The 16,726-nt window shown below is 37.9% G+C and overlaps 1 protein-coding gene across 2 annotated transcripts in view; it reads right to left on the bottom strand.

Moving 5' to 3' along the window:
• Positions 1-16,726, bottom strand: part of LOC123747166 (homeotic protein distal-less) — a 152,289-nt gene that overhangs the window by 111,788 nt on the left and 23,775 nt on the right. For both annotated transcript variants that reach the window (XM_069313961.1, XM_045729202.2), the window contains exon 2: positions 7,084-7,101. In XM_069313961.1, coding sequence (XP_069170062.1) covers positions 7,084-7,101 — 18 coding nt within the window. The remainder of the gene's footprint in view (positions 1-7,083; positions 7,102-16,726) is intronic.

Raw genomic sequence — 16,726 nt, 5'->3', positions numbered from 1 at the left:
GCTTCCTGGTGCTTCGGAGCTCATTAACTGTTTAATAATTGTAAACAAAGCCGCCAAAGATTGAGGAAAGATGTACAGGTTCGTAAGTGCTTGCGTAACTGCTTCGTGAATCTGGCTCCAGGAGTGAGAAATTACCGTCATACGAAAACCACAATTCACTTAGCGAAGATTTCAAAAGAACAATATTGAATTATGTGTTTTATATACATTCAAATATGTAAGAAACTTTCAATTCAGGGTCGATTTCAATTCATAATCGACTTGAGAATGGTCCAGGACGGACCGAAACGTCGTCGTCCCTTCAACTTCTAGTGTGTGGTCTGGTCAACATACTTCAGCCACGTTATTGTGACTCATCGCCTGCACTTTCAATTCAGGTTTCATTAAGTTAAATCGATTTCAAAGGCCGTATTGAGTACTATATAGTTAAGATCTTATGGGGTCTTAAGGCTCAGGGTCAGAACATGGCAAGGTTGTAACCCGTTCTCGCACTTTCTTTAAGTCAATATTGACTTATTTAATAAGTGCAAACCTATACCTATAATAGGTTAAGTAATAATTATAATTACGAAGAAATAAGATGCTTATTTTAACATACTAAGAAGGTTAGGTAAGGTCGGTGTTTTCTATGAAGCTTTTCAAGGTAAACCTAAAATATTCACAATAAATTAGTATGTCACATATGCACGTATTTAATAAGTCAATATTGACTATAAGAAAGTGCGAGAACGGGTTGCAAGGTTGTCAGATGATGAGGGAGTCTGAGGTTAACATCATTGACCATGTCGTAGCTCAGTCGATTAAGGCAGCGTCTAGGATGCTCTCGGACGCAGGTTCGAATCCTCGTCACGGCCCTTGTGGATTTGTTCAGTCAGAGGTTAAGTGTAGTATCAAAGTCAGGAAGATCTTTTACAACGTGTTATCATTGGCTATCTACTGGTGGTGCTCTGGCGATGAGTACTCGCCTAGTTGTGCTTGCGGGGGGTTGAGCTCTGGCTCTTTGGTCCCGCCTCTCAACTGTCAATCAACTGGTGTACAGGTTCCTGAGCCTATTGGGCTCTATCATATCTACACTTGAAACTGTGTATGGAGTCAGCCTCCACCACATCACTGTGAATGGAGTCAGCCTCCACCACATCACTGTGTATGGAGTCAGCCTCCACCACATCACTGTGTATGGAGTCAGCCTCCACCACATCACTGTGAATGGAGTCAGCCTCCACCACATCACTGTGTATGGAGTCAGCCTCCACCACATCACTGTGTATGGAGTCAGCCTCCACCACATCACTGTGTATGGAGTCAGCCTCCACCACATCACTGTGTATGGAGTCAGCCTCCACCACATCACTGTGTATGGAGTCAGCCTCCACCACATCACTGTGAATGGAGTCAGCCTCCACCACATCACTTCTTAGTGCATTCCATCTGTTAACTACTCTGACACAAAAAAATGCTTTCTAATATCTCTGTGACTCTGTGTGGTTTGGTTGTGTTGTGGTGGTGGTGTGGTTGTGTTGTGGTGGTGGTGTGGTTGTGGTGGTGCTCTGGTTGTGGTGGTGTTGTGGTTGTGTTGTGGTGGTGCTGTGGTTGTGGTGGTGCTGTGGTTGTGGTGGTGCTCTTGTGATGAGTGTGGTTGTGTTGTGGTGCTGTGGTTGTGGTGGTGCTCTTGTGATGAGTGTGGTTGTGTTGTGGTGGTGCTCTGGTTGTGTTGTGGTGGTGGTTGTGTTGTGGTGGTGCTGTGGTTGTGTTGTGGTGGTGCTGTGGTTGTGATGAGTCTGGTTGTGGTGTGGTTGTGGTGTGGTGGTGGTAGTGCTCTTGTGATGAGTCTGGTTGTGGTGTGGTGGTGGTAGTGCTCTTGTGATGAGTCTGGTTGTGGTGTGGTTGTGGTGTGGTGGGTGGTGTGTGTTATGGTGCTCTGAGGGGAGTGAGCCGGTGTTCTAATGGAAGCTGCGGCACTTCCCCATTGATTATGTTAATGGTGTAATGGTAGCATAATGGTAGCAAGGTACTGAAAGTGGACATTCCAAGTGATTTGTACACCACATGTTTTCTATACGAACGATCAGGGAAGTAGAGTAGTTAAGGTTACGAAACGCCCTGTGCTACAGCCTGTAGTTAAAACTGTATCGATATATTTTTTTGTATTTATGTCCCCTTGTCAATTAGTAAACGTATGTGTACTATGTTTAGCCTAATTACCGGTGCCAAGTGTACGCAAACACCAATTAAGACTAATTAACTTCATTAAAAAGATTTATGGGAACTTGGGGAGCGACTCTGCTGTAACTGGTGATTAATGATGTGTTAGTATAATCAATATGTGTGTGTGTAATCACCATGTATACATGGTATACTTAATGCTCACGATACAGTGTTGATATCCATGTATACTTAAGTAGTGAGTAAGTAGTGTTTCTCACTAGTAAGTAGTGAGAAATAGGGTACATCTCGTTATCCTACATCCAGAAAGCCGGTGGCTGACTGGTATACATGGATATACAAGTCTAAACTTGTGGCTAAACAGTGGCTAAACTTGTATACATGGATACATGGTGGTTACATGTATAGATGACTGTTAAGCCGGGGAAATGAATATTAAGAATGACACGGAAATAGGACGGTGTACGGAACGTGAAACATATTAAGGGGGTTATCTTGAGGTTATCTTAAGGTGATTTTGTGGGTTTAGTGTCCCCGCGGCCCGGTCCTCGACCAGGACTATACCCCCAGGAAGCAGCCCGTGACAGCTGACTAACACCCAGGTACCTATTTACTGCTAGGTAACAGGGGCATAGGGTGAAAGAAACTCTGGCCATTGTTTCTCGCTGGCGCCTGGGATCGAACCCGGGGCCACAGGATCACGCGTCCAGTGTTCTGTCCACTCAGCCGCCGGCTTTCTGGAGGTAGGACCCGAAATATACCCTATTTCTCACTATTTACTAGTGAGAAACACTACTTACTCACTACTTAAGTCCTGGACCATTCTCAATCGACTTGAGAATGGTCCAGGACGGACCGGAACGTCATCGTCCCTTCACCTTCTAGTGTGTGGTCTGGTCAACACTACTTAGTATATGCCCGTTCCACCTCTTCCACCTCTCCCTCAACCCTTCCCTCAGCTCTGTACTCTCTCTCCCTCTCTCTCTCTCTCTCTCTCTCTCTCTCTCTCTCTCTCTCTCTCTCTCTCTCTCTCTCTCTCTCTCTCTCTCTCTCTCTCTCTCTCTCTCTCTCTCTCTCTCCACTGTAATTCGCTCTCCCATTCCAGCCTCCTTCTCCTTTCCACTCCATATTTTTTCACTCTCCTATTCCTTCCTCAATGCCTCCATCCCATCTCTCTCTCACTCCCCCAATCATTCTTCCCTTCACCTCCTCACTGACCACTTGTGTATGACCCTCTGGTCTACATATATATATATATATATATATATATATATATATATATATATATATATATATATATATATATATATATATATATATATATATATATATATATATGCAAACAAGCCTGAATGGTCCCCAGGACCATCCGAGTGCCGGCGGGGAAGTGGTTCAAATAGCCTCGGCTATCACTTCCTTATGTCCGGTCGTGATGGTCAAGCGGATTAAGGCGTCCCTGTACATACCAGTTGCGTTGCTCCTGGGAGTATGGGTTCGAGTCACTTCTGGGGTGTGAGTTTTCAGATATATATATATATATATATATATATATATATATATATATATATATATATATATATATATATATATATATTTATGGTCACACAGGACCCTCTGTCCTATGTGACAGTGAATATCAACATTATCCTCACTAACAAGACTTAATTCAAATCCTCACATTAGGCAAAATTGAAATTCAATTTTGTCAATAAAGATGTTAATAAAAATTAAAATAAACCGAGGCCCCTCTGGCTTTGGCTAGCAACAATCAACACTGTATCGTAAGCATTAAGTATTTTATCTCGTCTGCGGATGATATTCCATTGTTCAAGGCTGCTTCTCACCATGTATATCAGAGCTCATTAATCACAAGATAGCATAGTTAGGCATTATCTTGTGATTAATAAGAAGAACAGGGTTTATTTTAGACTTTATTGTACGTCATTCCAACAGGAGACTTTATTAAGTGTTTCAGTTAGAGTTGATTGAATGGTGGGGTAGTTACTGAATGCTTTTAATTATTTTGTATTTGTATTTCAATTCTTGTGTTAAGTTGACCAAGCCACACACTAGAAAGTGAAGGGACGACGACGTTTCGGTCTGTCCTGGACAATTCTCAAGTCGATTGTAACACACTAGAAGGTGAAGGGACGACGACGTTTCGGTCCGTCCTGGACCATTCTCAAGTCGATTGTAACACAGTAGAAGGTGAAGGGACGATGACGTTTCGGTCCGTCCTGGACCATTCCCAAGTCACAATCGACTTGAGAATGGTCCAGAACGGACCGAAACGTCGTCGTCCCTTCACCTTCTAGTGTGTGGTCTGGTCAACATACTTCAGCCACGTTATTGTGACTCCTTGTCTGCATGTGTTTAGTCTACCTCTACCGTGATTGTTTGGTGGTTTACAATATTGTTGTTAAAGATCCGTGCTACTTGGAACTTTGTTCCAAGTAGCACGGGCTATGGTGAGCCCGTAGTGCCTTGGGGGTTAACAAGTATATTTACTAATTCATTAGACAATCCGCACCCATAAAACTCACTTATTGTGAAAATATGGAATAAAAGATTGCGAGATTACGCTATTATATCCAGGACGGTTTTGAGATAAAAATACTAGGATTTTTTTCATATACAGGTTAATAGGGAAAGTTATCTCTTTGAGGAATTATTAATGTGAAATTCAATATGTATATAATTTTGTCATAGTTTGATCTGCTGCATAAAGAGGAGGAAAAATATTATCAAATATTATAAAAGTCAAAAATTATATTAATAAATATCAAATTATATAAATTATATATTATATAAATATATAATAAAAACCATAAAAAAGGGGGTGGTAGGAGAAGCGAACACTCTTACGTATTCAGAGTTAAATGGCAAGTTTTTTCCTGAATGCTCTGTGTTCCCTTCTCTGAGGCTGTGGGTCCCTATAATTGCACCAGTGGTGGTACCCCCCTTTATATAAATTATATAAATAAATATCAAATATTATAAAATAAATTATAATATCTATCAATTCTTTCATTGAAGTATTTCTTCCTTCAGTACGAAAAGCTTATAATTGAATTCTTAAAGAATGTCTTACATTAAGAATTTCCCAACATCTAAGACGTATAAACTTAATACTTATAAATAACGCATAATAAATACTTTGTATCTCAACTCTATAGGTAATATAAAGGTATTAATTAATAGCGTACTGGCTCCCACTGTGAGGAAAAATTCCCTCGTCTAATTCGGTTAATTGAGACTGTCATTGCGTTTTTAAAGTTACTTTAACGATATTTATTTGATAAAAGAAATGAATTCTCAAAGATAGTCTAAGACTTGTGTCTCTTCAATCGTGTCCCGTCCTTAACATATATATATATATATATATATATATATATATATATATATATATATATATATATATATATATATATATATATATATATATATATATATATATATGACACAAATCTATTTAATATGAGCCTTACACACAAAACAAGAAATAATTTGACATTGTATAGCATAAAGAAATGAACACTTAAACAATCGAGGATTTAGACAATAGTCTTATTTGTTTTATAAGAACGCATACAAGAGTTTTTGTAATTGTTGATGTGTGGTGGTTACTTTAACTTTAGTTTACTTCAGAAGTTATGGTAAAGCTTAACCAAAGGCTAATAATTCATGTGTGTTAATAATAACCAAAGGCGTGTAATTCATGTTATATAGCCTATAATCGTGGCCTCTAGTCATAGAAGTATTTGTTGGTAGTTCCACTATTCACATAAATTGAATTTGAATTCACATCCTTTGGAGTTAAAAGAGATCTATACAGTGTTCAAATATCAACATTCAGAAAAGGGACAATACACCTTACACAACGATAAATATTGATGCTATGACGAAGTAAAATAGAAAATGAAAATGGGGGGCAATAGACAGTAAAACATCTATTAATACGTAAACATTCAGTTCCATTCATATGTTACGCAATGTTGCAAGTAGAGGCACAGACCACCCCGAGGAAGTTGTCATTATCTGCATTTCCAAAAGAGGCCATCAGCGTAGCAACCAGCTCTATTTAGTCATTATATAAGCTTATATCTGGTGCCACAAGGACACACACACACACACACACAGATAGAGCCCAGTAGGCTCAGGAACCTGTACACCAGTTGATTGACAGTTGAGAGGTGGGACCAAAGAGCCAGAGCTCAACCCCCGCAAGCACAAATAAGTGAACACACACACACACACACACACACACACACACACACACACACACACACACACACACAGATAGAGCCCAGTAGGCTCAGGAACCTGTACACCAGTTGATTGACAGTTGAGAGGTGGGACCAAAGAGCCAGAGCTCAACCCCCGCAAGCACAAATAAGTGAACACACACACACACACACACACACACACACACACACACACACACACACACACACACACAGCCCAGTAGGCTCGGGAACCTGTACACCAGTTGATTGACAGTTGAGAGGTGGGACCAAAGAGCCAGAGCTCAACCCCCGCAAGCACAAATAAGTGAACACACACACACACACACACACACACACACACACACACACACACACACAGCCCAGTAGGCTCGGGAACCTGTACACCAGTTGATTGACAGTTGAGAGGCGGGACCAAAGAGCCAGAGCTCAACCCCCGAAAGCACAAATAAGTGAACACACACACACACACACACACACACACACACACACACACACACACACACACACACACACACACACACACACACACACACACACCTTAACCAAGCATATAATACATTACACAATAGCCACCATATTAATTACAGCTCTTAACTATTTATTAACAACTATGTTAAAACACAAGATGCACAATTATCACAAAAGACAACAAACAAATGGTCGAACTACTTACAATGTTTGTACCATGCATCTGCAAGAAGCAAAAAAACAATTTAATTAATTTTGAGAAACAATTACATTATAACATTCTAAACCTATGAACACACACACCCATTATATATATATATATATATATATATATATATATATATATATATATATATATATATATATATATATATATATGTATATATATATATGTATATATATATATATATATATATATATATATATATATATATATATATATATATATATATATACAAATTAAGGACATTTATATCAAGATAGTAATAACATTAATAAAATATAAAGAAATTCAAAGATAATAAATTGTATGTCTATTTCTTATATATCAAAGTAATTATTATTATATAATAATAATTTAAATATTTTTTTCTTCCTGTAAAATTAATATACTCTGTAGAAATGGTTATAATAATCCCCTAATTAAAATATAGTTGCTAAAATCAGGGAGTATATATATATATATATATATATATATATATATATATATATATATATATATATATATATATATATATATATATATATATATATATATATATATATATGTCGTACCTAGTAGCCAGAACGCACTTCTCAGCCTACTATGCAAGGCCCCATTTGCCTAATAAGCCAAGTTTTCATGAATTAATTGTTTTTCGACTACCTAACCTACCTAACCTAACCTAACCTAGCTTTTTCGGCTACCTAACCTAACCTAACCTATAAAGATAGGTTAGGTTAGGTTAGGTAGGGTTGGTTAGGTTCGGTCATATATCTACGTTAATTTTAACTCCAATAAAAAAAAATTACCTCATACATAATGAAATGGGTAGCTTTATCATTTCATAAGAAAAAAATTAGAGAAAATATATTAATTCAGGAAAACTTGGCTTATTAGGCAAATCGGGCTCTGCATAGTAGGCTGAGAAGTGCGTTCTGGCTACTAGGTACGACATATATATATATATATATATATATATATATATATATATATATATATATATATATATATATATATAAATGTCGTACCTAGTAGCCAGAACGCACTTTTCAGCCTACTATGCAAGGCCCGATTTGCCTAATAAGCCAAGTTTTCATGAATTATTTGTTTTTCGACTACCTAACCTACCTAACCTAACTTTTTTCTGCTACATAACCTAACCTAACCTATAAAGATAGGTTAGGTTAGGTTAGGTAGGGTTGGTTAGGTTCGGTTATATATCTACGTTAATTTTAACTTCAATAAAAAAAATTGACCTCATACATAATGAAATGGGTTGATTTATCATTTCATAAGAAAAAAATTATAGAAAATATATTAATTTAGGAAAAGTTGGCTTATTAGGCAAATCGGGCCTTGCATCGTAGGCTGAGAAGTGTGTTCTGGCTACTAGGTACGACATATATATATATATATATATATATATATATATATATATATATATATATATATATATATATATATATATATATATATATATATGTCGTACCTAGTAGCCAGAACTCACTTCTCAGCCTATTATGCAAGGCCCAATTTGCCTAATAAGCCAAGTTTTCATGAATTAATTGTTTTTCGACTACCTAACCTAACCTAACCTAACTTTTTCGGCTACCTAACCTAACCTAACCTATAAAGATAGGTTAGGTCTAGGTTAGGTAGGGTTTGGTTAGGTTCGGTCATATATCTACGTTAATTTTAACTCCAATAAAAAAATATTGACCTCATACATAATGAAATGGGTAGCTTATCATTTCATAAGAAAAAAATTAGAGAAAATATATTAATTCAGGAAAACTTGGTTTATTAGGCAAATCGGGTCCTTGCATAGTAGGCCGATAAGTGCGTTCTGGCTATTAGGTACGACATATATATATATATATATATATATATATATATATATATATATATATATATATATATAAGTAATACATTAATATAATAATATAATCATTAGGTTAAATTTACCATCATAAGTTAACTTTGACTTTCCTTAATCAATTTACAATGCAATTATTTGCAATTAATTTGAAATTCTATATCTCAAGTCTTTCTCCCGTGAATATAGACTACTATGCAAAGACACACAGAAATCACAATAGCATGATGCAATCAAATGAACAAGACAGCGTCTGGGATGCTCTCGGACGTAAGTTCGAATCCTCGTCACGGCCCTTGTGGATTTGTTCAGTACAAAGAGTTATACTTTAAATAATAGACCTGCAAAACCGTACTTAGCGCAAGATTGCAAGAACGGTTGCAGAATGTATGCTGTAGCAAGCGGGAGTTACCCGCTGTATTACTTGCTCAGCTCTAGTAATGGAATACAATAGCAGTACTGTATTATAAATACCTAATGTATTAGAATATTTATAAATATACATTTAAATCTAAACTTATTCAACTTCATGATACTTTTTCAGCTCTAATAATGGCATAAAATAGCAGTACTTTATTATAAATAACTAATTATATTATAATATTTATAACTATACATTAAAAACTAAATTTATAGCTGTCATTAACTAAAATAATAAGTGGTGTTTAAAGATAATTTATATAATAATATTATTATTACTATAGAAAATGTAATATCGTATAAATAAATAATGAAGAAAATAACGTTAATAATGATAGCAAGTTGAATGGAAAATTTAGACTGCAAAATTTAGAATGCAAAATTCCGAAAAACAAGAGAGAAAACTATTAAGAGAGAACAAAAACGATAAAAGAAGAAATGGAAGAAATATTACATAAGAACATAAGAACAAAGGCCTATTGGCCCATACGAGGCAGCTCCTATCTATAACCTCCCAATCCCACTCATTATACTTGTCCAACCCCATTGTATTAAGAAATACAATATTATAATAAACCGGAATAGGAAGAGACGAAATAAGACGATTAAGACAGTCAAAAATGAAACGAAGAGGGATAAGACTAATAATGAACAACAAAGACTTTTATCGTCGTTCAAGACACTCTTAAACCTGAAAGGAAGACTTGTCAACTGCTTGTTTAACCTCCCCGTAAGTGTAGCTCTCTTCTCTCCCGTCAAGACGGAATTACGACTGCAATAACAGCCTTTATTTTGATTGTGGCCGTATATCAAAAAGTCATTTATGATATAAGCATACATGTAATAAAGTCCGGGTAATAACAGGCGCAGACCTCCAATAAAGTCGAGAATGCTTCCTGATTACGCTATTACGATCGTTTGATGTTGTAGTGTCGTGATGTTTGCTGAGAAAACTCACATCAAGATCAAAGATGAATCGGAGGTCAAGATATAACTATAATATAATATATAACCCTTTGATATAACCTAAGATTATTTCCTCTCATATATGGGCAACAATGAGCCCACTTTCCTTGTATGTATCTTAAGAACATAAGAACAAAGGTAACTGCAGAAGGCCTATTGGCCCATACGAGGCAGCTCCTATCTATAACCACCCAATCCCACTCATATACTTAAGAACATAAGAACAAAGGTAACTGCAGAAGGCCTATTGGCCCATACGAGGCAGCTCCTATCTATACCCACCCAATCCCACTCATATACTTAAGAACATAAGAACAAAGGTAACTGCAGAAGGCCTATTGGCCCATACGAGGCAGCTCCTATCTATAACCACCCAATCCCACTCATATACTTAAGAACATAAGAACATAAGAACAAAGGTAACTGCAGAAGGCCTATTGGCCCATACGAGGCAGCTCCTATTCTATAACCACCCAATCCCACTCATATACTTGTCCAACCCGTGCTTGAAACAATCGAGGGACCCCACCTCCACAATGTTACGCGGCAATTGGTTCCACAAATCAACAACCCTGTTACTGAACCAGTATTTACCCAAGTCTTTCCTAAATCTAAACTTATCCAATTTATATCCATTGTTTCGTGTTCTGTCCTGTGTTGATACTTTTAATACCCTATTAATATCCCCCCGGTTATGTCCATTCATCCACTTGTAAACCTCTATCATGTCACCCCTAACTCTTCGCCTTTCCAGTGAATGCAACTTAAGCTTTGTTAATCTTTCTTCATATGAAAGATTTCTAATTTGGGGAATTAACTTAGTCATCCTACGCTGGACACGTTCAAGTGAATTTATATCCATTCTATAATATGGCGACCAAAACTGAACTGCATAATCTAAATGGGGCCTAACTAGAGCAAGATATAGCTTGAGAACCACACCAGGTGTCTTGTTACTAACGCTGCGATTAATAAATCCAAGTGTCCGATTTGCCTTATTACGAACATTTATGCATTGATCCTTTTGTTTTAAATTCTTACTAATCATAACTCCCAGATCCCTTTCGCAATCCGACTTCGCAATCACAACACCATCTAGCTCGTATCTTGTAACTCTATCATCATTACCTAACCTCAGAACTTTACATTTATCAGCATTAAACTGCATCTGCCAATCCTTTGACCATTTCAAAACCCTATCTAGATCAACTTGAAGTGATAGTGAGTCCTCCTCCGAATTAATTTCCCTACCGATTTTCGTATCATCGGCAAATTTGCAAATGTTGCTACTCAAACCTGAATCTAAATCATTTATATATATTATAAACAACAGAGGTCCCAGGACAGAGCCTTGAGGCACTCCACTTACAACATTTTCCCACTCTGACTTGATTCCATTTATACTAACTCTCTGTTTCCTTTGGTATAGCCATGCCCTAATCCAGCTTAATATAGCACCCCCAATACCATGAGACTCTATTTTTTTAATCAGTCTTTCATGTGGCACTGTATCAAAAGCTTTGCTAAAGTCAAGGTATACAACATCGCAATCCTTACCACTATCAACTGCCTCAACAATGCTAGAATAAAAAGATAACAAATTTGTTAAACATGAACGGCCATTTATAAAACCATGTTGCGACTCAATTATTAATTTATGTTTTTCAAGATGAAGACGAATTTTATTTGCTATTATGGGGTGTGGGCCGGTCTTGGAGCGAGACATGAACCCAGCGATAGGTGACTTAAATGGGGATTTCGATGTGGATTCAATATATAACTTATTTAAGAATATTCTAAACAAAGCACAGGAACGTAGTATACCATACAAATTGAATAGATCGTATACTAATGACCCAAAGTGGATAACAAAGAATTTGAAGAACCTTATAGGTAAAAAGAGAGCTTGGTACAAAAGGATTAAAAATGGGGAGGTCACTTTAGAACAGGAATTCGTACAACTGGTTAGAAATGTTAAAAAAGAGATAAGGAAAGCAAAAAGAAACTATGAAGTTCGCATAGCAGGGCAAGCAAAGACAAATCCTAAAGGGTTTTTTCAGTTATATCGTACTAAGACTAGGGAAAGGATAGGTCCATTAAAAACTGAGACAGGTCAAATAACAGATAGTGATGAAGAGATGAGTAGTATTTTTAATAAATATTTTGTATCTGTATTTACTAAAGAGGAACTTAACAATATGCCTTCAGCCGAACAAGTCTATGTGGGTGGGGACGAGGACAGGTTGACGAGTTTAGCAGTTACCAGGGAGGATGTTCTTAAACAAATAGTAAAACTCAAACCAAACAAATCCCCAGGGCCGGATGAAGTGTTTGCTAGGGTGCTTAAAGAATGCAAAGAGGAGCTTTGTGACCCACTGTCAACCATATTTAATAAATCAATAGAGTCAGGCAGAGTGCCAGAGTTTTGGAAAGTTGCTAATGTGATACCAGTTTTTAAGAAAGGAGATAGATCACTTGCGTCTAACTATCGACCAATTAGCCTAACGTCTATTGTGGGAAAGTTACTCGAATCTATAATAGCAAATAAAATTCGTCTTCATCTTGAAAAACATAAATTAATAATTGAGTCGCAACATGGTTTTATAAATGGCCGTTCATGTTTAACAAATTTGTTATCTTTTTATTCTAGCATTGTTGAGGCAGTTGATAGTGGTAAGGATTGCGATGTTGTATACCTTGACTTTAGCAAAGCTTTTGATACAGTGCCACATGAAAGACTGATTAAAAAAATAGAGTCTCATGGTATTGGGGGTGCTATATTAAGCTGGATTAGGGCATGGCTATACCAAAGGAAACAGAGAGTTAGTATAAATGGAATCAAGTCAGAGTGGGAAAATGTTGTAAGCGGAGTGCCTCAAGGCTCTGTCCTGGGACCTCTGTTGTTTATAATATATATAAATGATTTAGATTCAGGTTTGAGTAGCAACATTTGCAAATTTGCCGATGATACGAAAATCGGTAGGGAAATTAATTCGGAGGAGGACTCACTATCACTTCAAGTTGATCTAGATAGGGTTTTGAAATGGTCAAAGGATTGGCAGATGCAGTTTAATGCTGATAAATGTAAAGTTCTGAGGTTAGGTAATGATGATAGAGTTACAAGATACGAGCTAGATGGTGTTGTGATTGCGAAGTCGGATTGCGAAAGGGATCTGGGAGTTATGATTAGTAAGAATTTAAAACAAAAGGATCAATGCATAAATGTTCGTAATAAGGCAAATCGGACACTTGGATTTATTAATCGCAGCGTTAGTAACAAGACACCTGGTGTGGTTCTCAAGCTATATCTTGCTCTAGTTAGGCCCCATTTAGATTATGCAGTTCAGTTTTGGTCGCCATATTATAGAATGGATATAAATTCACTTGAACGTGTCCAGCGTAGGATGACTAAGTTAATTCCCCAAATTAGAAATCTTTCATATGAAGAAAGATTAACAAAGCTTAAGTTGCATTCACTGGAAAGGCGAAGAGTTAGGGGTGACATGATAGAGGTTTACAAGTGGATGAATGGACATAACCGGGGGGATATTAATAGGGTATTAAAAGTATCAACACAGGACAGAACACGAAACAATGGATATAAATTGGATAAGTTTAGATTTAGGAAAGACTTGGGTAAATACTGGTTCAGTAACAGGGTTGTTGATTTGTGGAACCAATTGCCGCGTAACATTGTGGAGGTGGGGTCCCTCGATTGTTTCAAGCACGGGTTGGACAAGTATATGAGTGGGATTGGGTGGTTATAGAATAGGAGCTGCCTCGTATGGGCCAATAGGCCTTCTGCAGTTACCTTTGTTCTTATGTTCTTATGTTCTTATTATAGATTCGAGTAACTTTCCCACAATAGACGTTAGGCTAATTGGTCGATAGTTAGACGCAAGTGATCTATCTCCTTTCTTAAAAACTGGTATAACATTAGCAACTTTCCAAAACTCTGGCACTCTGCCTGACTCTATTGATTTATTAAATATGGTTGACAGTGGGTCACAAAGCTCCTCTTTGCATTCTTTAAGCACCCTAGCAAACACTTCATCCGGCCCTGGGGATTTGTTTGGTTTGAGTTTTACTATTTGTTTAAGAACATCCTCCCTGGTAACTGCTAAACTCGTCAACCTGTCCTCGTCCCCACCCACATAGACTTGTTCGGCTGAAGGCATATTGTTAAGTTCTTCTTTAGTAAATACAGATACAAAATATTTATTAAAAATACTACTCATCTCTTCATCACTATTTGTTATTTGACCTGTCTCAGTTTTTAATGGACCTATCCTTTCCCTAGTCTTAGTACGATATAACTGAAAAAACCCTTTAGGATTTGTCTTTGCTTGCCCTGCTATGCGAACTTCATAGTTTCTTTTTGCTTTCCTTATCTCTTTTTTAACATTTCTAACCAGTTGTACGAATTCCTGTTCTAAAGTGACCTCCCCATTTTTAATCCTTTTGTACCAAGCTCTCTTTTTACCTATAAGGTTCTTCAAATTCTTTGTTATCCACTTTGGGTCATTAGTATACGATCTATTCAATTTGTATGGTATACTACGTTCCTGTGCTTTGTTTAGAATATTCTTAAATAAGTTATATATTGAATCCACATCGAAATCCCCATTTAAGTCACCTATCGCTGGGTTCATGTCTCGCTCCAAGACCGGCCCACACCCCATACCCAAGCCCAAGCTTGTCCAACCCGCGCTTGAAACAATCGAAGGACCCCACCCCACGTTACGCGGCAATTGGTTCCACAAATCAACAACCCTGTTACTGAACCAGTATTTACCCAAGTCTGTCCTAAATCTAAACTTATCAAATTTATACCCATTGTTTCGTGTTCTGTCTTGTGTTGATATTTTTAATACCCTATTAATATCCCCCCCTGTTATCTTGTAACTATTATTAATATTATTATTTTATTATTATTATTATTATCATCTCTAGTTCGTAAGCAAGCAAGAACTGTCCTTTTTTGTACAGTGATCTGTATAAATTCGGGGATTCTATGATTTTATTCAAAACTACTGTATTTTCAAATTGTAGATTTGTTGGTCCAGCCTGTTGAAAAATTGTGCTTCATAATTTTGCGTATTTTAAGCGGTCAAAGCCTCTGGCCACCTAACTCTTGATGTTGGTCAAGCCTTTTGGGCTGACCAACGGCTTAGCGCTTCCTCCTGATACGCTGCACATGACGACATCTAACGCAGCAAATACATAGGTGTCAACTAATAGCTTCAAACTGATATCTTATCATGGAAGATGCCGTTAAATATCGAATGCTGATATCGCGATTCCATCTATATCACCTGTCACTTGTCGACTATCTCCATCTAGGTAGATATATTGAGTATAGCCGATAGCGTCCTTGTATATCGCTGGTGCCTCGTTACTAGTATATCTGGCACCACGCTAGGTCACTAGTATATCGTTGGCGCCACGCTAGGTCACTAGTATATCGTTGGCACCATGCTAGGTCACTAGTATATCGTTGGCACCACGCTAGGTCACTAGTATATCGTTGGCACCACGCTAGGTCACTAGTATATCGTTAGCGCCACGCTAGGTCACTAGTATATCGTTGGCACCATGCTAGGTCACTAGTATATCGTTGGCACCACGCTAGGTCACTAGTATATCGTTGGCACCACGCTAGGTCACTAGTATATCGTTGGCGCCACGCTAGGTCACTAGTATATCGTTGGCACCATGCTAGGTCACTAGTATATCGTTGGCACCACGCTAGGTCACTAGTATATCGTTGGCACCACGCTAGGTCACTAGTATATCGTTGGCGCCACGCTAGGTCACTAGTATATCGTTGGCACCATGCTAGGTCACTAGTATATCGTTGGCACCACGCTAGGTCACTAGTATATCGTTGGCACCACGCTAGGTCACTAGTATATCGTTGGCGCCACGCTAGGTCACTAGTATATCGTTGGCGCCACGCTAGGTCACTAGTATATCGTTGGCACCACGCTAGGTCACTAGTATATCGTTGGCGCCACGCTAGGTCACTAGTATATCGTTGGCGCCACGCTAGGTCACTAGTATATCGTTGGCGCCACGCTAGGTCACTAGTATATCGTTGGCGCCACGCTAGGTCACTAGTATATCGTTGGCGCCACGCTAGGTCACTAATATATCGTTGGCGCCACGCTAGGTCACTAATATATCGTTGGCACCACGCTAGGTCACTAGTATATCGTTGGCACCACGCCAGGTCACTAATATATCTTTGGCGCCACGCTAGGTCACTAGTATATCTTTGGCGCCACGCTAGGTCACTAGTATATCGTTGGCGCCACGCTAGGTCACTAATATATATTTGGCACCACGCTAGGTCACTAGTATATCGTTGGCACCACGCTAGGT

Source organism: Procambarus clarkii, chromosome 77 (genome assembly GCF_040958095.1).
Source record: "Procambarus clarkii isolate CNS0578487 chromosome 77, FALCON_Pclarkii_2.0, whole genome shotgun sequence".
Taxonomy (NCBI): domain Eukaryota; kingdom Metazoa; phylum Arthropoda; class Malacostraca; order Decapoda; family Cambaridae; genus Procambarus; species Procambarus clarkii.
Note: the sequence above shows the minus strand (reverse complement) of the source record. Positions and strands in the feature narration are given on the sequence as shown.